Here is a 24,435-nt window from a genome sequence, read left to right as displayed (position 1 = left end):
GCCTTACTAGTGTCTAGTAGGCTGACCAAGTAGTGTTTAGTAGGATAGAATAGCCCAAAAAGAAAATCAAGAAGAGAGAGGGGATCGGATTGATCAAACGTGGCAATATCTATTTACAATGGACAATTCAAGTACTGAGACCTACGATTGACAAAGGAGAGAGGTTAGGACAACTCAGAGAGTGAAAGAGAGGCTTTTAAGGGGTTATATAGCTTGGTTTTAACAGGTCAACTCGGTCAGTTATAGTTTTTGGTTGATGGTCAGTGCTCGGTTGTAAGTGAAATCCAAGACTAGCCGTTAAACCCTTTCTAGCGGCCAAAGAATGGAATAGTTCACTTCTCCTTAGGTTCACACTTTAGATTCTATTTCTTTGACTATTACATGACTGCTGCTAAAAAAAAAAAAAAAATTTGGACCAACCTAACTGAAATTGGTAGGGACGGAACCAAGAGTTTGTAACATTATTTTCCTGCAAAATGGGGTGGACCAGCGGCCGGCGATGCTGAAACTGAAAATTCTCAACCAATCAAATATTTTCTCCAACTTTATTGAAAAAAAAAAAAAAAATCATTGGGGAGTTTGGAGTTTGGACAAGTGGGATACTGGAATGCAACAAATAACAAACGGTTGTTGTTTCTGACTACACTTTTTCATTTCTTCCTTCTTTTTTTTTTTTTGGAAATATTTTCGAGCTCTGATTCTCTAAACATCCGCCATGGATATCTGCAACTCGATATTCAAATGTACTCCTCATGATCGGTGATTGTACTTCCACTTCTTTCTTTTAATTCGATTTTTCGTCGTTTCTCTCTAGGGCGGCTGCTGCTGCTGTATTGACTTTGGCAGTAATAAAAAATGTCCCGTCACACAGCTTAGAGCAAAACAGGTATACAGATTCGATTCAACACCGTGTCGAATCTTTTTTTTTTTTTTTTTTTTTTTTTTTCTGGTTATAGAATAGTTATATCTATTCTAATTTAATCGATGGGAGCTTCGGTATGCTTACTCTGAAATGTTGGTCATGGTGATTATTGATGTATAGCAGGGTTTCTGATTTAAGTTTATTCATATCGGCATTATCATCATAGAAGATTGCTAGAAGAAGGTGGGAGATATGGATTCTGCATGTTGTTTCAAGCTGCCGAATGTAATTCTTGGTGCTGAAGGTTCAAGTTCTGGGACGTTGGGTTGTTCTAGTTCTAGTCTGACAGTTAGGTGTAGAAATTTAAGTCATAACTTTTTTGGTCATCCAAGATTTGTTTCCAAAACATGTACGCCCAGGAGTATGAAGAAAACAATAAGTAAGCATTACAGAGGAGAGTTTGATAATTTGTCGCGGACTACGCGTTTAAGGGGATCTTTCGATGGAAATCTGAGCAATATCCTGAAAATATCAAGGGCGGCTGTGCTTTTACAATGTCAAGGCGATGATTCTTTAGCATATGTTGATGGCAATTGCCGTAATGTTGAATTAATGGAAACTTCCAAGGAAGGAAGGAAGAATTCTTCTACAGAGAGCTTAGCAATTGGGTCTGTCTCTGATGTAGAGGCATATGGTTCGGAAAAGAAAGAAGAAGAAACACCTAGTACTGATGATTTGCGGGAATTGCTTCAGAAGGCTCTCAAAGAATTGGAAGTTTCTCAACTAAATAGTACTATGTTTGAGGGAAAGGCTCAGAAAATATCAGAAACTGCAATCGCCCTGAAAGATAAAGCTACAGATGCTTGGAATGATGTCAATACCACCCTGAACAATATTCAAGAGATTATTGCTGAAGAATCTGTTGCCAAGGAAGTTGTTCAGAAAGCAACCATGGCTCTGTCAATGGCCGAAGCGAGGCTTCAATTGGCTGTAGAGACTTTAGAGGCTACAAAAGGAACCGGAGATTTGCCTGAAGCTTCTACTGGGAATGATGCAGAAGATGTAACAGCGACGGAAGCATCGTACTCATTGACGGAGGAGGAAGAGGCAATTATAGAGGCACAGGATGAGATAAGCAACTGCCGAGCTACGCTAGCATATTGTGAAGCTGAGTTGAGAAGCTTACAAAGCAAAAAGGAGGAGCTGCAGAAGGAAGTAGATAGATTGAGTGAAGTGGCAGAGAAAGTGCAGATGGATGCTTTGAAAGCAGAGGAAGATGTGGCAAATATAATGCTTCTTGCTGAGCAGGCTGTCGCGTTTGAACTTGAGGCTACCCAGCGTGTAAATGATGCAGAAATTTCTGTACAGAGGGCTGAGAAAGTTCTCTCCAATTCTAATGTCGATATGTCAGACAGTTCTACAATTCCACTGGTAGCATCATCACAAGGGCAGATGTCAAATGGAAATGATTTTTCCTTTGCTTCGGAGGATGAGTTGAGTCAGAGAGTTAGTGGTGATGTTTGTTTGGAAGAAGACAAGGATGGGTCCGTTGAGGATGCTCTGTTGGGCAGTGAACCCTCATTGGACCGCCAATCTGATGCATCAGGGAAATGTGTTGATGATTTAAATTACTCTGATGATCTGCATGATCAAGAGAATGGGAAACTAAGTGTGGATTCTTATAAAGAAGCAGAAGCTGAAGCTGAAAAATCAAAGACTTCTGGTCCAACAAAGAAGCAGGAAATTCAGAAGGATTTAAGTAAAGACAGTTTACCTCTTTGTGCTCCCAAAGCATTGTTGAAAAAATCTTCTCGCTTTTTCCCTGCATCATTCTTTTCTTTCTCAGTAGATGGTACTGAGTTCACACCGGCTTCAGTTTTCCATGGTATCATTACATTTGCGAGGAAGCAAGTGCCCAAGCTGGTCATTGGGATATTGCTTCTTGGGGTTGGGTATGCATTATTACAACCTTGGCCCTTCATGAGATTTATTGTTTCTTTACTTGTTTTTCTTATTATCGTCTCACTAGCACAGTCAGAGGCCTTAGCAATTTTGTGCTCTTTAGTCATCAGCATTTATTTATGGGAAAATGTTCTCTGAGCCACTGGGGTAGAGCACGCTAGCACCTTTGTGTCTACCTCTCTCCTTCTCACATGAAATGATCTCGCTTTCCTCTAGTGTTCGATACCATTTTGTTGCACCTCATTGGTGCTCTCATCTATGCTGCTTGCTCAGAGAGCCCTCTCCCTTTATTTTTTTTTTTTTTTGGGGGGGGGGGGTTACATTGCAGATAAAAATGAATGAAAGACTTTCTTTTAGGATTATTGCCTTCTTCGTCTTCTCCATCTGCCCACTGTTTCTCTCTTGTATAAATGAATGTGTCTTTCTTCTTCTTATTCTTTTGGACTATGGCCTTAACACCTATATTCTTCTGTTAGTCTGATTTGAAATTTAAAAACTCAAAATCTGAAAGCAAATAGATTGATTGAAACTTGAAATGTGAGTCCAGACAAATTTTTAGACTTGAAAATTATGTTATGCTGCTGAGTATTGCAAATCAACAATGCTCCAAATGCACAAAGAAACGCAACATACATGATTAGTATTACTTGGAAGCCTCAATTTTGACAAATCAAAGATAGTTGACAAGTAACAACTTCAGGATAATTTCTTTGTCATTTCTTGGTATTTTACTTTTTCTTCATGAGGTCTTCTTTTTGGTCACTGTACACTTTTCTTTCTTTCCCCTTTAACTGTATGTGCATTTCCTCTTTGTCAGAGTGCTATAATTACGTTCCTCTGATCTCAAAATCTGAAACTTATCACAGGGTCTTCTTTCTAATTAATCGAGCTGAGAGGAGTACTCAGCTACTTCAACAGCCAGATGTCATTACCACTGGGATTGGAGAAGTGTCACCAAACACAAAACCTTTGATCCGAGAAATACAGAGGTTCCCTAAGAGAGTGAAGAAATTAATTGAGATGTTACCTCATCAAGAGGTGCATGCCCTTTTCCTTTTCAATGTTTTAGTTCTGACTTAAAGACCTGACTTACCTTCTGGATTTTCTTTGAGCGTGTTGAGTAAGTTACTTTTTTTCTTATTGGAAAAAAAATAATAATAATAAAATAAAGGAAATTTATGGACTTATTAAAAAAATGAAATTTAATTTCTTTTCGTTCTGTTGCTCTTCTATCTCCCAGATAAACGAGGAGGAAGCTTCCCTCTTTGACATGCTGTGGTTACTTCTCGCTAGTGTTATCTTTGTGCCATTATTTCAAAAAATTCCTGGAGGTAAGTTGACTCCTGTACTTTGTCTTTTACTTTTGAAAGTTTTGCATGATATGCATAGACATCTGTTCTATTTCCTTCTTTATTGCAAATTATGTCTGCAGATATTGAATCTTAAAAGAGTCAACTTTTTCCTCCTATAATTTTTATCATGTAATATCCTAATTGATTTTAGATAAGAAATAATAGGGCTAAGCTTGTAGTTTCATGGGTACTGTGATGAAATCAACTGATGTTTACTTTTTGACCATGGCAATGTAGACTTATATTTCATTTTTCTTCTCAAGGAAATCAGATCTCTCATTGCATAACAGTTGCTGAACTAATGAGTTTTTCAGCTGCCTGACTTTTTGTGACCATCTTATAAGCTGGATTTGTTGTAGTTGCAAGGGTTAATGTTCTGCTTGCTTTCGTGCTTCTTTTCGCCAAATGCATTTCTCAATTGTAAATTCTGCAGCGGCTGTTGCTGATATAAGTAATTGTTTTTAATAGGCTAATGGAAGTTCTTTGCTTGTCCTTTCAGAACTTGTATTTGACTATGATGGAAACTACAAAAGACCATTTACAAAGTTTCTGGGTAGTTGTCTATCTGAATGTGCCAAAGAGTACATTCAGGTGCTAATGCACTGCCCTAGTTATTCATCATGTGGAGTGTTTCCTATGAACAACTGGAAATTTCTTTGATGCTTTGATGACACTGGACAGAGCATGAGCCTTCATGCTTGGGCAAATTTTCCATAATCTGATTTTCCCAATTTTAGACGGTTGACGAGAAAATCTATATTAACTTCAATTCTTAACAAACACAGTGTGATTTCTCTCCAGGAAAAAAAAATGATTATGAGACAGGAGTTAGTAGATCCTCTCAGTTACATTGTACTTTATCGTCCAATAGAAAGTTAGAAACACAGTACTGGAGCTCATGACAACTAGGAAGATAGACAATAGACGGATGAAGCACATCTCAATGTCACTTCCCAGATTTAGCGGAAACCAAAAAAGGCACCAATTACCAAATCCAAATGGGTAAATTTTTAGTTCTGTGATTTACTAGACATCCTCCTTGACCAAGAGCTGCTACACAGGTTAGAGACTATGGATGCTTTGCTTTGCTAGAAACAATTTCAAAACCTAAAAGGGTGTGAGAAGCAAGACCATGATTTATCCTTTCTTCTTCTTCTTCTTCTTCTTCTTCTTTTTCTTTGGGGGGGGGGGGATACATCTTATGGTGTTACAGAGACCTCCTGAGTTAGAAGCCATGAATGAATATATCACATCCTCACCTGGGGGTACCTGCCTATGCCAATCAGATGATGTTGGGAACTCCTGGTCAATGCTTTCCCTATTGATATCAAGTTGGAAAGTAGGATGAAATGGATTTAGGGTTTGTAGATCAAGAAACAAGAAGGAGAGCAGAGGAGAAGAAGAAAAGGGAAAAAAGTGAGAGCTTTTGTCCGCTTTACTTTCACTTCATTGCTATTTACCATAATAATGCCATCACTGACAGAAAGATGATTTGCAGTTACGCAAAATTCCCAAAATACAAGTTACCATTGCATTTGTCTTCATAACATATCAGAGCACCAATAATATCTTAATATAGTGTTTGGCTTTTCCATTTCTTATATTTTTGTTGATTGCTTGTCTTCTATTTGGTGCAATGTTTAGGTAGCCCTGTACTTGGATACCTGGCTGCTGGTATCTTGATTGGGCCTTATGGTCTCTCTATCATTCGTCATGTACATGGGACCAAGGCAATTGCTGAATTTGGTGTTGTCTTCTTGCTATTCAATATTGGTCTCGAGGTAGGGTTCTTGAATTCTGATTCTTAGTTTCCAATTTCTGCATGGACAATTCTGATTTTTCCAGTGTATTCTATTGCTTTATTTCCCAATGAATCACGAACTCGACCAACTTATTGGTATTTTGCAGCTTTCTGTGGAAAGGTTAAGTTCCATGAAGAAATATGTTTTTGGATTAGGTTCAGCCCAGGTGATAGGCAAACTTATTTGTGTTTTCTTCCAAAGGTTTTCTTTGCATGAGCTGATGTAAGCTTCCATTTCTTTTAATATTCATAATGAAATGCAGGTCTTAGTAACTGCAGTGGTAGTTGGTCTGGTCACTCATTTCTCTGGGCAGTCTGGTCCTGCAGCAATTGTCATAGGGAATGGCCTTGCATTATCTTCAACTGCTGTAGTCCTTCAGGTGAAATCATGGGCTTTCTCTCTCTTTTCAAGGGTCATTGATGAACTTATTAGAAGAAAAAGAGAAGAATTTTCTATGAACTGTGGGCCAGTGGAATGGTAGAAGTAGCCTTAACTATTTACTCTTGACTTATGTGCTCTATATACATGCAAAGTTGAGATCATTGACCTTCACCACCTTTTCTGGTCATGTGTGGGGATATTATTTTGCATTGATTACTTAATTGGTTTAGCTCATGCAATTTTTGGAGGGTCTCTTGTGGTGTATTGTCTTTTAATCCTTTCATATTTGTATACAGTATACACTTGTTTTGTTAGCTTGTTGATATATCCATCATACAGTAGGGTAGTTGAGCACTTTCCCCTGCTGTTTGGAATTTATAATTTTGAAGAACAACACATGTCAAGGCTGGATATCTGGATATGGGAATTCATCCGGATCATGGTTATGAAATCTGAAGTATTTAAATGTGAATCCAAAACCATGTGTATATTTTTTAAAGGGATATTAGATGCTTTTTATCAATTGAGTTGCAGTAATGAGGTAAGAGCACATCATGCCATGGGCGTGTTACCTTCTTTTTTTGAATGAGTATTGATATTCCAACTATGATCTTAATAAATCAATAAATTGATAACCCTGGACTCTTCTTCAGGTGTTGCAGGAACGAGGGGAGAGCACATCACGCCATGGACGTGCTACCTTTTCTGTTCTACTATTTCAGGTTGTGCTACTTTTCTGGGATGAACGTTTGCTTTCTAGGTTTGCCAATTGAATCTGCTACCATGAACTTATCTATTGCATCCTATTTGGAAGTTCTTCGGCACGCATCCCTCGCCTTCAAGAAAAAAGAAAAATCAGGAATGAGAGAGAATAGGTTCTACATATGATAAATGTTGATGAACCCTTTCTCTGATCTCTTCCAACTATCTTCTGCCCATAGTCAAATTAAATTAATTGTATCATCCACTAGTTCTTTCTGATTGCATAATCTAGATTCAAATGCTTTCTTGATTAAAAATTGTTCCATAAAGTAAGATAATGGTATTACGCTTTTTTGTAAGGAAAAAAAAAATGAAATTCTTTTACTATGTTTTGTATAGTTTTCCTGTGTAATATGGAATATTTTTTCTTTCCACTTTTTTAATTACTTGGATTAGATTAATACCTGATTGTGCATCCAACTCATAAAAACGAGGTAGGCACAACAAACAAAACCAGATACTGTGAAGCAATAGAGGTTACCAGCTAATCACTGAAATACTAGTGAACTACGATGAAATTAAATTTATGATGTGAATGAACATCCAACATTGATGGAGTACAACCTATAGAGCTTCCTATTTGCAAATTTGATTCTTCTAAAATGAATCTTACTAATGAACTGGATTTGATGTTGCTATGTTAATAAAGGCAATTGAGTTAACTGAACTAGCAGAATAATGAACCATAAAGGAGTGAACATATGGCCAGATAACTGTGGCTTAAGCTATGACAATTTTTGAGCACTTGTCATATCTTGACTGAGAAATGGGCATCCTGTGGCTTTTGAACTGCCTACTGCTGTACCCTCTGGTACACTTCTGAATTATTAATTGGCTATTACATACTCCTGATAAGCATCCTTAGCAGGTCTGCATGTTATTTTTGGCTAGTATGCGTTTCTGATGTTTTGAATATTGCGACTTTCTATGTTTTTTTTTCTTTAGTTTCTAAGTTATGTCTCATCTTCTCATCATTATTGTTATTATGGCTTCTAGTTATGATGCTTTCTTTTAGCTGTTTTTGTTCTATGTATTGTCAAACCTTGATTTATTTTTTATCTTCATTGTGATTTGAACCTGACAGCCACCGTTTCACTCATTGTCTTGATGTCTTCCTTTTTTTCTTTTTCTTTTTCTTTTTCCATTTTCAGGACTTGGCGGTTGTGGTTTTGCTAATACTGATACCTCTTATTTCACCAAATTCTTCCAAAGGAGGGGTAACTTTTATCGAAATCCCTTCTCTTATGTTATTCTTGGATGTCTTAATTACTTTCTAAGTATTAGGCTACCACTCAGAATGTTTTCACTATAGGTTTATCTTTTGAAATTTGGAACTCGATATCCTATATATGGCAACACTGGTGGGAACCCTAATGAATTCAGCATTTGCACTACCTCTCACCTAATGTGTATGTCGTTCGGCTCCATAGGTCTCCTAAAAATATAATAATAATAAATAAATAAATGATACCTCTTTTTTTCCCCCCTCTTTATTTTAGAAATACAAACTTAAAGGGTTACTTTGCATAGAGGAATTCAATACAAGGTAGATATGATTTTCATTCAATACAAGGAATTCAATACATAGACTTTGCATAGAGGACATTGGGGTGTTTGGTCCGGAAGATTGCATTACAGATAGATGCCCTAGATTATTCATGACGTCCTCCACAGTGGCTGAAAGAGAAGAAAGCAGGTGGCCTCTTGAATAGAGGCTTCCTACATGTGCCTTGATTGAGTCTTTTCCCTTACCGATATTATTAATGCTCTGCTGGTCTTGGGACCAGCATTGACATGCTGTCTCCACACGAGCACCCAATTCTAAATTTAATGTTAGTAATCTGCTCTGATTTTTAAAGCCTTAAATGGCACCCCCTGGAAGAATTGTCCATCCAATTCTGAACACATGGGATCCATGGACCTGGGGAGCATTTTTTTTTTTAAATCAATAACAGCTCATGCTTTGTGCTTCCAAAGTATATTGAATTCATTAGGAACTGAAACTAGTTGATAAATAACCATTTATGGACCTGTAGAACTTATTTGGGAAAAACTTTTTAGATTTTTGGCTGATGGGACATTTGCACTATCATTATGTTGCTAGAATTTTTGGTGCCATATGCCTATACTTTGATGCTTACTTGACTAGATAGTTCCATTTATGGGGTTCCACACTTAATGAATGGGTTAGTGTAAGTGGCTGCAATATTTCAAATTTTGTTGAAATTCCAAATATCATTCTAGATCTTTGATTAAACTTAACAAAGACTGTCCCGATCATATTCTGCTTGAAATTAAAAAATTAGATAAATTTCAACAAGTTTCAAAAGAATGAAATATTTTGCACTGTTCCCCACATTTTGAAAATACTACTGTTTTCTACCATTTTTACAATTCTCAATGCTTTAATAGCTACTCTGCGCGTAGTTCCATCAAGCATCTCCATGCTTTTGTGTGCTATGTAAAGTCTCTATTTTAAATTCTTTTTTCAAATGTTGCAAAGGATTCTTACTTTTGTTTAAGCATGAATCAAGAATATGTTACTCCCTGTATGGTGTCGGGAATCAGGTTACTTTTATCATACCTGTGAGATAATACTATTTTCTATTTTCTATTTTCAGGTTGGTTTTCAAGCCATAGCTGAAGCTCTAGGACTTGCAGCTGTTAAGGCGGCGGTTGCTATTACTGCCATTATTGCTGGTGGACGCTTGGTAATGTTTGCTTATAGACTTCATTTTTTTGCATTCACTGGGAGAAAAATGTCATTGATTGATGTGTGCTAATTTCTGTATGATTGTTGATTTCCCACTTATGTCGCCCTGGCCTGAGTCTATGAATGGGCCATTTGTCATGCATTTGTAGGTTAGTCCTTTGGGAGTGAGGAAATGATGCACATTTTGAACAGCCAGTTGAAAAGTGGCCATAAAGTTAAAATATTTCAGTCTGAATTGCAATTTATGTAGAGGGACATTAAACTTTTCTTGAGGTATTTAATGGATGTATTTTGCAAGATTTGTGGCCACTGTTCTCTCCTTAAACGGCAGGTAGTTTGGGCATTTTGGACCACTGTGTCAGCCTAACCGAGTAGATTATAGCGACGCCTTGACAACTATGCTAAAGACAGTACCCCATTGCCACAAGGCTTTCATTGGTTTCTATTGCAGGCTGAATGCAATTGACCTCCACATACCTTGGGCATATCAGAAATCAATTCACAACATGTTAACCATAATTAACCCTCTAAAGTAGTCCATAATAATAATTGTTCTATGATTACCTTAAAAAAAAAAAGGTTCACTAGTTGTTTTGGAGGCTGGAGCTGAGTTTAATCCACAACTAATTAGGATTAGTTCATCAATTCATCTTTAAGGAAACTTCACAGTGGTGGTAAAGAAATCATACCGGTGAATTTTATCGTTTTGATTTATAAACCTTGATTAAACTAGAGCCACTTCAAATTTCAAAATTCTTCATCATGAACATGAATCTTGCACATCTAGAAAATCAACCTCAGAGGGATGAAGCTGGTTGTCTGCAGTTGGTGATATAAACTTTAAACTTTCAGCATAAGCTTTCTCCTGTAGACTATTTCCCACCAAAAATAAGTTTTGCTTAACAAGCAGTTTCAGTATTTTCTGATTGCTTAGGAGTTAGATCGTGTATTTCAGATTACTTAATTTCCTTTGTGTTTGCAGTTGCTTCGGCCAATTTATAGGCAAATCGCAGAGAATCAGAATGCTGAGATATTTTCGGCTAATACTCTTCTCGTTATTCTGGGAACTAGTCTTCTTACAGCTAGGGTATGCGCATTCCTGCTATTCACTCTTCATGTATTTTCTTTCAATGGTAAATTGATTGATTTTACTGGAACAGGCTGGCCTTTCTATGGCATTGGGAGCGTTTTTGGCTGGTTTGCTTCTTGCGGAAACTGAATTTTCTTTACAAGTTGAATCAGATATTGCTCCCTATCGGGGCCTTTTATTGGGTCTCTTTTTCATGACGGTGTGTACTCTTTATTACCATCCCTACTTCACATGTTCATAAATTTATTAATATGGCATAGCTTGTTACATTGTTTTTCGATGGTAGAGTCCCTAACTGACTGCTTATGTTTAAAAACAATACTCTGATTCTGTTTTCTTGCTCTCTTTACATCTTCTAACTATTTAGTCCACCTCCTTTCACCTGCTCTTTTTGTGCTTGCAGTAAAAATGATTCTGTATTCGTTTTTTTTTTTTTTTTTCTAAAGCTTTTATATCACATTTCCCCTTTTAACTTTTCAAAATGAACTTTATGGTTGTGAAATTTCTGTTTTAACAATTAGAATTCTTGATTGGATATGTGATTGACAAAATTCATTTGTTGTGAGTTTTCAGGTTGGAATGTCAATTGATCCAAAATTACTTCTTTCAAACTTCCCCATTATTTTGGTGACATTAGGACTCCTAATTGGCGGCAAGGCTATGTTGGTAACTTTAGTTGGTAGAATTTTTGGCATTTCAACCATAGCTGCAATAAGAGTTGGCCTTCTTCTTGCACCTGGTGGAGAGTTCGCATTTGTAGCTTTTGGGGAGGCTGTTAATCAGGTTTGCCTTCCTATAAACTAGTATATTTATTTCGATCACTATCACCTGTTTTTTTGAAATGAACATGCATTTACTTCATCTGCCATGAGTTTGTATGGTCAAATGTTTTCCAGAAAGGGTTTGTCCCTATATATTTTCATTTGGTTTCAGGATGGTCTTTCCTGTTTCTTTAAAGAATCATAATTTTTTAACATAGAATTTTCTAGGGCCTTGCCAACCTGTGCATGCCCTAAAATTTTGTACATGCAGAGGAAAGATCACTTCCTAAGGGAGGGGGCTAGTCTTGACTCCAAACCTCTAAAGCAGTCTCTATTGTTTACTCACCCACCGAATAATTTGAGAATGGGTTTTTTTGTGGATTTTCTTCACAAACTCGAAGGATTTTATATATATATATATATATATTTCCTTTTGATTTCACTTGGTACACTATCTACCATTTACGTATTCCCTCACCCCCTCTGTGTGTGTATATGGAACAAAAATACTATTATTGACATTTTTGTAGCTGGAAAGTATTTTAACTAATCTAGGTATAACCATGAACTGTGTTTGTGTTAGATACAAAACTAGTTGTTAAACATATATTATATATTCCATGATGACATTGGTGGAATTCATGGATGTGCTGGCATGCCAAATTTAAAGTTTCAACATGTGAGAAACTCTGTTTTCGTGTTTCATTTATTTCTTTTTGGGTTTGGGTGAGGGGTGTGTATGTTTTGAGGGTTGGTGGTGCTCTTTTCGTATTTGATATAGCCAGATGTGTTTGTGTCAGTTATGTGGTTCAGCATATGTGTATTGTAGTGACACATGGGTTTTTACTTGGTTTACAAATTAAGTTCAGGAATTTATATATTCAGTGGATTAAAAAGTGATTTTATCCAAGTACTCTTTCTCAAATAATATAAGATATTGGAATTATCCTTCAAGATGTAGTTAACATTGGCATGGTACAAGCTAGTTAGCTTCCATAGGGTTTAAAGTAGAACTTTTTTCCTGGTTCCATATTACTGCAACTTGCTTCTTCTGGATTCATACAAGTATCCATTCAGTGTTAAAACTCATTGATTTATGGTTGGTATGATGCCTTGCCATGTCATTCTCTGGTGTCTAGCATACTTGTGTCTCATTTCGGTTGAGTCACTTTGATCCATATTTGATTGTAGGGCATAATGTCTCCTCAACTCTCATCTCTGCTATTCCTCGTAGTGGGGATCTCAATGGCGCTCACACCATGGCTAGCTGCCGGAGGCCAATTAATTGCATCTCGGTTTGAGCAGCATGATGTGCGAAGTTTATTGCCAGTAGAGAGTGAGGTATGACTTCTTAACAATTAGTACTTATTGTTTTCTCAGTTTCCAGGTGTTTATGTTTCATTTTTTAGGACTGACCAGTGATTTACTTATGAGACAATCCTAGCATAGCGATTTTCTAAGATGAAAAGGATGTGGGTTTATATATATATATATATATAATTGTAACTGTAAAATTTTAAATTTTGCAAATGTACTCTTAATTGTATCCTGCAAGGCATTCAAAGAATGTCTTTCCTTGTCTCCTGGAATGTAATGTGTTGGCATTTTCAACCTTATGAGAGGTCATATTGTAATTCTGAGATATTTCTGGTCTCTGTTAGAAATTTATATTTTGTTGGTAAATAGATGAGGGTTGGGCTATTTTCACAATCCAAGGCGCCTGGATGCCCAGGCGACTCCTTGACAACTATATACATGTCCTCAAAATTTCAGTACCATATGATCTGCCATGAGGCAGAACTAGCTGCCCATCCATAAATCCTACTCCCTTATAAATCAGTACCTTAAAAGTATTTTGCTCTTGAAATTGTTGGGGTTAGATTTATATTTGCTCAGACCTGAATGGGTTAGTTGCATGCTGGAAGGACTGGTGTAATACTGCCATCATTCAGTTTGGTTGTTAATGGATGTGTTATGAATCATGATGGAGATTTTTTTATTTTTGTAGTTCCAGCTTTATTTGCTTCTTTCAATTGCTTGACCTACAAATTTTGCAAAGGCTCTCTGCAAGTTTCATGCTGTGTAATGATATTTATATGTTATGCATGATATTGGTCATTGTCATTACATTAATTGTTCTGCTTCTCAAATGTTGGCACACATATGCTCTTATTCAACTTCTCACGTACAGTCATGCCCATTGTCTTCCTATGCTTGGCATCATTGATGCATTCATTTCTAGTAGGATTGGTACTTTGTTCAATTATACTTGTCCATGTGTTAATAACTAAAACTGATGTTCATTTCATGAGAGGTTCTTTTCGATCGATGTCTATGATTGATGTTGTCTTTACTGACCAACAATAGTTATATTTCTTGTGTAATGATCTACTTTCAATTAAATTAGGGATACTGCATCCTGATATTCTCGATTAGTTTTAATATTGCTTTCATTTGCTGTGCTTCTGTTTCAGACGGATGATTTGCAAGATCATATTATATTATGTGGGTTTGGACGTGTTGGTCAGGTATTTCCATTATCTGCAATCCTCTTTCAGCAGACTAGTTTAAGACTGTTTGGAAGGTCAAATTACTTAATGTATGAACTATGAGATCATCCTTGTTTTTTTCTGAATGTGATAGTAGTATTTTTGTTTTCTCAGATCATTGCACAACTTCTCTCTGAATGTCTAATTCCATTTGTTGCTCTTGATGTCAGAAGGTTAGAATTTTTTTCTATTCTGTAATCGCTTCTTATCACAGCTGGTATTCAAGGATAGCTATTCTTCTACACAAAATCCTTTGTAGGATTAGAGTCTGTCTACTCATTTGATTTTGAATCATGTTTAAGCAATGATACCAACAGATTGGAACTTTAAAGTAGGTCCACATATTTAACATAGTTATTTTCTTCCATGATTTCAGCGACAGAGTGGCAGTTGGGCGTGCACTTGATCTTCCTGTATATTTTGGAGATGCAGGTAGCAGAGAGGTAATGAAAACAAGTGGAAGGTGAAATATTTATACATCAAGTACATAGTTGTCAAGGCATTGCCTAGGTGCCCAGGCACCTCTTGGGTACAAGGCGACGACACCCCTCGTTGACACCTCATGAGTTTATACTGATTATGCTTATTGTTTTGTTTTTTGATGAATATGCTTATATTATATCCTATGCTTTTTTAATTATATGTTGGCTTTCTTGTAGTAGTTCATCAGTAGCATAATAATATCAATGCATCATTTTTTTTTTGGATGATTTAAATAATTAATACCCAAAAGGGGAGAAAGAATATACAAGGGGGGAAGAGGGGGGGGGGGGAGGCCTAAGCCAACAAGGAAAAGCCAACCACAAGAGAAGAAGAAAATTACATCAAACAACAAAAGAGCAACAAACAGCCAAACCAAGAACAAAGGAACCAGAAGAAAATTGGGGGAGGGGGGAAATAGGGTTCAAGGGAAGGTTCCAAGAGGCAGTGATGTGGCTATTTTGGATGGAACTGGGGATAGGCCTAGACTGGAGGGAGCAGATTTTGGAGGTAACATCAAAGAAGATGGCAGTCCAAATCTTGGCTGGGGAGTGGGAATTAGATGACCATCTACGAATGTTGCGCTCCATCCAAAGGTGGTTAATGATAGCAGAGAAGGCTAGCTTTCCTATAGTGTCACAGATGGTGTGCCCCCAAAAGTCATGTCAATCCAGATTGATTCTCTATCAAGGGGGAGAATGGATCTACGAGAGGGCCAGCACTTGGAGAGGACTTTCTTCCAAACCAAGGAAGAGAAGGGACAAGAGAAGAAAATGTGACAGGAGTCCTCCAAATCATGGGGCAGAGGCAGCAAGAGGGGTTTACAAGGATATGACGGTTGATGAGAAAAGACTGGGTAGGGAGACAATTAGAGAGGCATCTCCAGACCGTGAAGCTATGGCGAGGAATGTGGCCTTTGAACCAGACAAGATTTCTCCAAGAGACAAGAGGCCCGGAGGATATGACGAAGGACCAAACAGAGGCAAAAGAAAAGATCCCATTGGAAGAGGGCAGCCAGGTACAATTGTCTTCCCTACCACGATGCCCTGGGGGGGGAAGGGCAGACCAAAGGTCTGCAAGAGGGGGGAGAGGACAAGGGGGGACCAACCCAAGGGGGAAAGAATAGGGGAAACAGGGGCATTCAAAGGAAACCCCAAGGAATAGATTATCCTAGGAGTGACTAAGGAGGAAAGAATGCCAGAAGGGTGTCATGGGTCAAGCCACAGAGAGGTTGATTGGCCATTACCGATAAAGAAGGAGATGGCAGTAAGGGCCAAAGGCCTAAGGATGAGGATTTTCCTCCAAATCCAAGAGGCATCCGAAGGGGTGGGAGCAGTCCAAAGGGAGTGAGAGGATAGTAGAGAGGACTAAAGCCAGTCGACCCAGATACTCCTTTGTTTAGACGCAATTTTCCAGATAAGCTTGAGGATACCAACTGAGTTAACTTCCTTGATTTTTCTAATACCCAGACCACCCTCAGATTTGGGAAGGCAGACTTTTTCCCAACTAATGGGATGGAGAAAGTTGGAGGAGTCTTGATCCTTTCCAAAGGAAAGAGCAAAGAAGCCTTTCAATGCCCTTGATGGTAGATGAGGGGAGGACGAAAATACCAGACCAATAGAGGTACATGGATTGGAGGACCGACCGAATGAGGGTGATACGACCAGCATAGGATAGAAGCTTGGCTTTCCAAAGCTGGAGCCTCTTTCTCAAAAGGTCAAGCAAGGGGGTACAGAGGTGAGCCGAGAGGCGAGAGGAGATGAGGGGAAGGCCAAGATACTTGACAGGAAGGGAGCCACGGGAGAAACCAGTGATATTAAGGAGGAGATCTGGGTTTCTTCGAAGACACCCGAGAGGAAAAGATTAGACTTGAGAAGATTGATACTGAGACCCGAGAGAGATTCAAAGGAGTGGAGGGAGGACATAATGGTGGAAATGGAGATAGGGTCTGCCTTTGAGAAGATCATGATATCATCAACAAAGGCGAGATGGGTAAGGCGGAGGGATTTGCATTTGGGGATAGGAGAGATCAAATGCAAATCCGTAGCAGTTTGGATAGAACGGGACAGGACTTCCAGAGAGAGGGAGAAGAGAAAAGGCGAGAGGGGACAGCCTTGACGAATACCCCTAGAAGAGGGGAAGTAACCAGCCCTTTTTGGCAATGAATTTGTAGAGAAGGTTGCATAGGGAGATGGGTCTGAAGTCATTCATGGAGTTGGCACCTTCCTTCTTGGGGATGAGACAAAGAAAGGTGTGATTAATACCACCAATCTGATTAGGACAGAGGAAAAAGCTACGGATGGCAAGGATAAGATCCTTGCGGATAATATTCCAACAAGAAGAGAAGAAACCCATACTAAAGCCATCCGGGCCAGGGGCACGATTAGCTATGTGGGAGAGGATGGCAGAGATAATTTCATCCTTAGAAGGAATGGAGTAGAGGCTAGGCAGGACATTGTCCGGGACGAATTTATTGAGGAGGTTGTGAGGAAATTTGGGGGGGGTTGGAAGAAGAAGGGGGAGAGGATGGGGAGAAAATACTGGTGAAGTGGGAGACAGCTTCAGATTTGATTTCCGATGGGGAGGATTTGCAGATATATCATATTGGATTGATCTGGCTTCTATGTTGCATTTAAGCTTAATTATATGAAATGAAATTATCATTCCTATAATACAGATATTCATTCTTACCAATATATATATATATATATATATATATTCATATACTGCATGCCTAGGTAATGCCTACGCATGCGCTTTGTCTCGTAGTCGCCGTGACAGCTATGATCATGTGTTCTCTTTGACATGCTTCTTTGTATGCTCATGCTTAGGTCCTCCACAAGGTTGGTGCTGAAAGAGCATGTGCAGCTGCAATAACTTTAGATACTCCAGGTGCAAATTATAGAACTGTTTGGGCTCTGAGCAAGTATTTTCCAAATGTGAAGACATTTGTTCGTGCCCATGATGTTGATCATGGTCTCAATTTGGAGAAGGCGGGAGCAACAGCGGTATTTATTTGATGCTTTGCCATGAATTCTCTTTTCCTTTTCTATCATTTTTTGATTAATTTGCTCTAAGCTCAGTTTTTCTGACCCTGTGAACATAAAACTACTAAAATGAACAGCTATGAACTTTGTTTCACCTTTTCTTCTAGGCTGAACATTAGTCTAACAGATCTGCATAAAACAAACAGGTTGTTCCAGAGACCTTGGAACCAAGTTTACAGTTAGCAGCTGCTGTTCTCGCACAGGTAAGCCGAATGAGTCACCTAGGCCCTGTTTGGTTAATTTAGGCATGCAGTGAGATGAACTGTTTGTTCTTCAAGTAAAATGAGTAGAAGTGAATGAAAGTGAGTTGGTGAATGAAAACAGTAAAGTAAATCAAAATATTTTGTGTTGAAAATTTATTTCCATGTGTTTGAATGTAATGCAAATTTTTGTATGCCCTATATGTTCTCTTCTTTTTGGTTAATGTTTACCGAAATAACCATATCTTTTTAATTTTCTGCAGAATGCAAATGAAAAAAATTCAGCCCAAACTTTTTCGAGTTTTAGCCCACATGTTTTTCGTATCACTTACAGAAACTTGCAACCAAACACCCCATTAGAAGATTTCTTTTTCATTTCATTCACTTTACCAATGAACATTTTATTTCACTATTCACTGCTAACTAACCTGAGTCTTAGTTGTAGTGAATATGTTGTTTCTGCACCTTCACCAAGTAATGGGAAGGCTGATCGTATCTGCTCCATATCAATTTGTTACCATATAAGGAAGTTATCAAGTCCCCCCCCCCCCCAGCTAAATGGTTAGCCTTTTCCTGTTTTGCTAGTAATATAACAGAGCAATGTCAGAGCAGCAGAGACCTTATAGTCAATGGAATAGCTCACAGAATTTGTTACTGAATAATAGAATGAACTCTATAGTCTGGAAAGTGTTGTTTCCTTATCTGAGGTTCAATCTTAATTGGATTTACATGGAAGGCTCTTATTTCTGCCGGTCTTTGTACCATATTCATGGCATGACAGTAAAACTCATGACATTAGATGACCATATTCCACCAATCAGTTCTGCATGGATATAAAGTCAGGAGTCCAAATCCAATGTGTCAGATGTTCTGGCTCAACAGGCTGCAAATGGATGTAGGAAGTTGCCCAGAAATAGCCTTCACTTTTTAATGCTGAAGATTACTTGTGATCATGTCGTTAATGATTTATGTACATTGGGTTGGATTCTCTCTTCTTCCTGTTTCTGAGAGTAGCTTTTAGGTCTATTTGATCTCCATTTTTCTATGAGGAAATTATTGGCGGATTATAACTGAGGCAATGCTGTCTTCAGGACATTTAATCATCCCAAGTCCTTGGAGGTCTTTGGTATTAGGCTTTATCACTCTCCAGACTGACTAGTCTTTTTTTTTTGGGTAAAACGACCGTCTTAGGTCTGACATTCTATTCAAATTGCAATGAGCATTATGCAAACAAGGAATAAAATGGGTCACTAGTCATGGATCACCTGTTACTTTCTAGACAGATTTGTGGCTCTCTCTCTCTCTCTCTCTCTCTCTCTCTCTCTATACTTACTCTCGAGATGTTCTCTTTTGAACATCTGCTTTATCTTTCTACCTGTTGGGGGTATGATGTCTTGTATTCGTTCACATGGATTTGTAGGTTGATTCTAAAGGGCCATAAGGCCATAGTGCTTGAAGGAATCAGCCCACTTTGCGTGTTATTTTCGTTACTGGGGCCTTGATGAACTAGTGCATCCATGGGGGGTTTAGGAGTGGCAGCACCCAAGGAAATGTTTTTAGGGTTATATGGGTCTTTTGCTAAAGTATACCTAAATAATGTTGCTATGAATTGTAGTGAGAATAAATCTGAGAGGCATAAGGACGAGTGGCTGTAACCCTATTCTCCATTGATAGTGAAGCATATCTCATCTCATCGTGGACGTAGGCTATCTTGCCAAACCATGTAATTCCTTACATTGTGTGTTGTTTGATTTCGATTTCCATTCCTTTCCGAATCGTTTTAGATTTTGTTTCTACACTACCATTCTTTTGATTTACTCAAGTTGAATCCCATATAAACCCCAGCTGCTTGATTCTAGTGTTTTGAGGCTCATCCTGCAAAGCTATATCAGGTTTTCCATATCTTGTCTGCTATGTGTTTCTCTTGGACGCAGTAAGGATAAAATTTTCGTCCTCCTGTTGATGATGCTAATACCACTATTCGTTATTGGTAATTTGCACTGAAATGTACTGATAGATTTTTACTTCCGTGTGGTAAGCATGTTAATGTTAAACTGAACTTAGGAATCCATATGATGAGTGATTCCTAGTTGAATGGCTTTAGTGATATTTGACTATGGTTGGTTTCTTGGTCCCTGATCATGAAGGTGTACCTTTTGATTTGACAATTATATGGTCCACCTATAATATGGGTTTACTGGGCATTTCTCTGGTCATTCTTTTCTGAAATGTTCTTTTTTTTGGGTCGTACAGGCTAAGATGCCTATGTCAGAAATTGCAGCAACGATCGATGAGTTCAGGACCCGTCATCTCTCCGAGCTTACGGAGGTATTCAGCCAATGACGAAACCAATTTGTTTCTGTTATCTTTCATTAACCCTTAACAAGAATTATGGACCAAATGCTTTCACTTATATTTCCAGTAGTTCTACATAACTTGCTTTTCTGGATGGAGTCCTGTGCAGATATGTTGATTTATTGACTTTGTGTGCAGCTGTGCGAAGCTCGTGGAAGTTCTCTTGGTTATGGATTTTCACGGATCATGAGTAAGCCCAAGTCTCAGGGTTCAGATTCCTTGGATGACAATGAAGTAGCTGAAGGAACATTAGCAATATAAATAAGGGAGAGAGAATGGTAGCTGGTTGTGTGGTCCCTGCGCCTGAGAGCATTTGCCAAGCATCCAGTGGGGCGGGATGGTCATTTAACTGCCCGTATCTGGGCGCAGGAGTGGAGGACCGGGTAGCATTCTTTTCTCCTATGAATAAATATACCCCATAGAAACCAGGCAGAGAAAATCGGAATCCTCATAAATTGTATAGTGGGTTATTTCTCCCATTGGAATGAGTTGTACAGGAAAATATAAATAAATGAAGTGAATACACCATCTGTTCATTTTAGTCACATTTCTCAATCAATCAGTTTTGATCATTCCTTCCCTGGGAATTTTCTTCTCTATTCTATAAATTGGAGTTGTTGCAATAACAAACTTCGTGATGGTTTCTCTCCCACACGCGGGTTCTGTTATTTTCCCCTCAAGGTGTAACCGTCTTCTCGGGATTCAGACTTCAACAGTCCGAAAAGGGCTTTGTAGTTTGAACTTCGAACCTGTTGGTCCATTTTTTTTTGCTTTTTCTACGAGAAAGAATCTCTTATTTCATTCATTAAAAGCTTTATTTTCCACGTGAAACAATTTTTTGGCACATGGGAGCGGACTGAATATGGAGAATGAATCCAAAAATTTGGTGGAAGATGAGCATCTGGATGAGAAATAACATTCGTGGATCCGGCCTAAGATTCATTGGAATATTATAGCAATCTGGATGAGAAATAACATTCGTGGATCCGGCCTAAGATTCATTGGAATATTATAATACGATTGAGTTTCCGTTCACCCATGGTGAAGGGATTCTTCATCATTGGTGATTGGATATGATTCTAGGGAGCAAGGTCGGACTTTGCAGTTTTTTTTTTTTTTTTTTTATTGTGGTAGGGTGCATTGAGAAAGATAGGTGAAAAAACTCAAACATGGTGGGTGTCACTGGGTGATATAGATATGTTAAAATCGTTTGCATTTGCAGGTAGTGTGGTGTAATGAACATCCAATAGTTGAGTTGCATGAGTTGCATGGTCTGGACCCTCTCAGCCGTTGGAATCTCAATGGTTAATTAAAGAAATTCCAAATCTTTTCAGTAATTAACCTATCTAATAATCAATTCATGTTTCTACCAAAATTAATAAAAAAATCATCTTATATAAAAAAAAAAGCAAACCCTATGAAATTTGTTGGATTGAAAAGGAAATTTAGCAAAAACGCGTTTAAATCGTTCCCTTTTTCGACCGTTCTAAACGCGTTCACCGTTTAATATTTGTACGTTTTTTTAACCGTTTTAAACCCGTACACGTCATCTACATCCTCGTCCGTTGATACTAACTTATCCCCCTTTCCCGCAAAATCTCTCTCCGCTCAAACTCTTTCCCAAGAGCTACGGAGGGGAGTGGCTTCCGAGTTCTGAGCACTAAGACCGCCAACCAGAATGCTGTTTCTCTCCGTCTAATAAATTCATTGTTGCTTCTTGATTTCAGAGACAGATAGTATTTAGCAGATCGGATGGACCGTCTCACTCTCACCCCAAGCTGCTTCAATGGTTGCCTTCTTCCATCTGTGTCTTTGTCTTCACGAGGTAGAAGCTGCCTCTTTTTCTCTTTCTCTCGTCGACCCTCGTCTCTGGTTTTCGCTTCCAAAGATGAATCTCAACTCAACCATTGGGACCAAATGGAACTCAAGTTCGGGCGAATGATTGGCGAAGACCCCAAGTTAACCCTCGCTAAGGTTCCTTCTTTAATGGCTGAACTCTCTTCTTTAGACTTCTTTCTTTGAAACTGTATTCTGATTTCTGTTAAAACTCTCACTTTCGGATTGCTTTTTTTTTTCTTTTTCTCAGATAATGGGGAGAAAATCCAACCCAGATGTATCTTATCTCGATATCGAGAAATCCTTTCAGACGAAGAAAGGAAAATTGAGTGATGATGATTTCGACGAGGTTCCATTTGATGGGATCACCGGAAAAGGTCAGTCGTCTATTTCGTTGAACAGTTTGAATTTGGCCAGGCCTGTTCCTAAGAAAGGGTTCAAATTCAAAGCCCAAGATAAACCGACTGGCTCGGAGATAAGAAAGCCGAGCCAGTCAGTTGATACCACTAAGAGTAGCGTTCCTAACGTTATCTTGCGAAAGCCGACCACCTTTCAAGAGGTTGATATTGAGACGGGCAAGTCTTCGTCAAGGTTCAAAATTAAACCCAATTTGTTATTGAAAATGAGGAAGGAACAACCCATGGAGAACTTTACAGATATTACACTGTTAAAGAAACCCGAACAAACGAGGATTACTACGGACACCATAACCGACCAAAACAGTGAGTTGTCGGGGGACTCTGTTGATACTAGTGCTGATGAAGTTACAGAATGGAGCTTAGAATCGTCCGGTGAGTCAGAGACAACTAGTATAGCAAAGGGTGCTGATGAACTTGAGGAGGATACTTTGAACAGTGGAGGTAATCAGGTAATGCACAAGAATTCCACTTAAACAGGTAATGGATAGAATTGGTTAAATTAATATTGTGCTTATTTTTTCAAGGACTACAGCCGCTTGAGCAGAGTGATTTGGGTTCTGCTGGGAAGGAAGCTGTCATTCCTGATCCTTTGAATGCAATTTCCCCGGAGGCTACGTTGCAAGGAAAACCTCAGATGTATTTTAAGCCCACCTCATCCTTTTTGCCATCCGTGTTCTGTTCGTCAACTACTAGATTGTTTTTTAATACATTTTTATGCTGTAGGTTAAACATATCAACAAGAGAAATATCTCGACCTGCTAGAGTGGAAACAGTTCGTGAAAGTGCTAAGGTCTTTAATGATGCTGCTGAAGTCGAGCATTTTCTAGCAGCAACACCTCTAGGGGTGAGGACTTCCCTGGTGCTTGGTTCTCTTGTATGCCCAGATTAATAACATTGTATATCTTAAAATGTGAATGCTGGGATCAGGACTTTGAAAAATATGAAGCTCTATGGCTAATCTTGTGTCATTAAGTAATAGGTGCAAAAGAAAATTGAGTTGTCTTTTTTGAAATTTATACTGGCACTGGTTCATATGAATTCTAAGCATACTTGAAATGTTAGAAGCGTGAAGATATTGATTGGGCTAAGGCCGAAGATATGCGGAAGACGGGAAAACGGGAAGAAGTGGAATTGATCAGCTGCAGCACCCGAGGTTTTGTTGTATGTAACCTTCTACAGCAGCTAAATATACCTCAGATCTACACTTTTGGCTCATTCTTTTACTAAATGCAGTTGATTGTTTTGCCTCTCCTGCTTATGCTGTGCATCTGGACTGATTTTTTGTTATTCCCAGGCTTCTTTTGGGTCTTTGATTGGATTTTTGCCATACCGAAATCTTGGTACCAAGTGGAAATTCTTAGCTTTTGAATCATGGTTGAGAAAGAATAGCCTTGACCCATCCATTTACAAGCAAAATTTAGGCATTATTGGAACTGGTGAATTTCGAAACAAGAAGTATTCTCTGGATGAAAACCGGAATCTGGAAATGGGTCAGAAAAATGAAGTATTGTCACCAAATATGAAATTTGAAGATCTTCTTGAGATATACGACCAAGAGAAGCTCAGATATTTGTCATTATTTGTTGGTCAGGTTTGAATTACTCAATTTTACCTGTGTCATAATTTTGATCATTGACATGTTGAACATTGATACATATTAGCTTTTCCTGTTTTGTAGAGAATCAAAGTAAGTGTGGTACTGGCTGACAGAAAGTCAAGAAGGCTAATATTCTCAGGGAAACCAAAAGAAAAAGAAGAATCAGTTGAGAAAAAAAGAAGTCTCATGGTAGATAGCTATATGGACTTTCTATTGTCTGGGTCTCTTTTTGTTTTATTTCTTGTCCTCTTTGCATTCCCCCCCCCC

General features: G+C 38.4%; 2 protein-coding genes across 6 annotated transcripts in view; both read left to right on the top strand.

Annotated features, from left to right (window-relative positions):
* Nucleotides 1-635: 635 nt before the first annotated feature.
* Nucleotides 636-20,857, top strand: LOC122087274 (K(+) efflux antiporter 2, chloroplastic-like). Of its 2 annotated transcripts, none has more exons than XM_042656352.1 (21): nt 636-886; nt 1,046-2,814; nt 3,691-3,862; nt 4,065-4,155; nt 5,821-5,957; nt 6,085-6,144; nt 6,241-6,357; nt 7,013-7,081; nt 8,273-8,338; nt 9,743-9,832; nt 10,817-10,921; nt 10,995-11,123; nt 11,498-11,707; nt 12,877-13,026; nt 14,160-14,213; nt 14,349-14,407; nt 14,611-14,677; nt 17,546-17,722; nt 17,908-17,964; nt 20,215-20,289; nt 20,455-20,857. In XM_042656352.1, the coding sequence occupies exons 2-21, from the start codon at nt 1,115-1,117 to the stop codon at nt 20,575-20,577; spliced, it is 3,708 nt and encodes a 1,235-aa protein (XP_042512286.1). In that variant the 5' UTR covers nt 636-886; nt 1,046-1,114; the 3' UTR covers nt 20,578-20,857. The 2 variants fall into 2 exon arrangements, with proteins under 2 accessions (XP_042512286.1, XP_042512287.1); XM_042656353.1 differs by having other exon boundaries at nt 1,043-2,814.
* Nucleotides 20,858-21,905: 1,048 nt separating this feature from the next.
* LOC122085400 overlaps nt 21,906-24,435 on the top strand; it is an 18,345-nt gene continuing 15,815 nt past the window's right edge. Inside the window, exons 1-7 of one of the 4 annotated variants that reach the window (XM_042653814.1) lie at nt 21,906-22,290; nt 22,403-23,020; nt 23,104-23,207; nt 23,295-23,415; nt 23,637-23,732; nt 23,866-24,162; nt 24,250-24,357. In XM_042653814.1, the coding sequence (XP_042509748.1) occupies nt 22,069-22,290; nt 22,403-23,020; nt 23,104-23,207; nt 23,295-23,415; nt 23,637-23,732; nt 23,866-24,162; nt 24,250-24,357 (1,566 nt within the window). In that variant the 5' untranslated portion in view covers nt 21,906-22,068. Of the gene's footprint in view, nt 22,291-22,402; nt 23,021-23,095; nt 23,208-23,294; nt 23,416-23,633; nt 23,733-23,865; nt 24,163-24,249; nt 24,358-24,435 lie in introns of all 4 variants that reach the window. The other 3 variants (XM_042653815.1, XM_042653813.1, XM_042653812.1) reach the window with 3 other exon arrangements.

The sequence above is a fragment of the Macadamia integrifolia genome, chromosome 8 (genome assembly GCF_013358625.1).
Source record: "Macadamia integrifolia cultivar HAES 741 chromosome 8, SCU_Mint_v3, whole genome shotgun sequence".
In the NCBI taxonomy this organism is placed as follows: domain Eukaryota; kingdom Viridiplantae; phylum Streptophyta; class Magnoliopsida; order Proteales; family Proteaceae; genus Macadamia; species Macadamia integrifolia.
This window is presented reverse-complemented; position numbering and strand designations above follow the sequence as displayed.

Coding starts and splice junctions, on each gene's coding strand:
- LOC122087274 (XM_042656352.1), top strand. CDS start 1,115: ATGGATTCTGCATGTTGTTTCAAGCTGCCGAATGTAATTCTTGGTGCT. Junction 17,965..20,214: donor CAGCTGCTGTTCTCGCACAG/GTAAGCCGAATG, acceptor TGGGTCGTACAG/GCTAAGATGCCTATGTCAGA. Junction 20,290..20,454: donor ATCTCTCCGAGCTTACGGAG/GTATTCAGCCAA, acceptor CTTTGTGTGCAG/CTGTGCGAAGCTCGTGGAAG.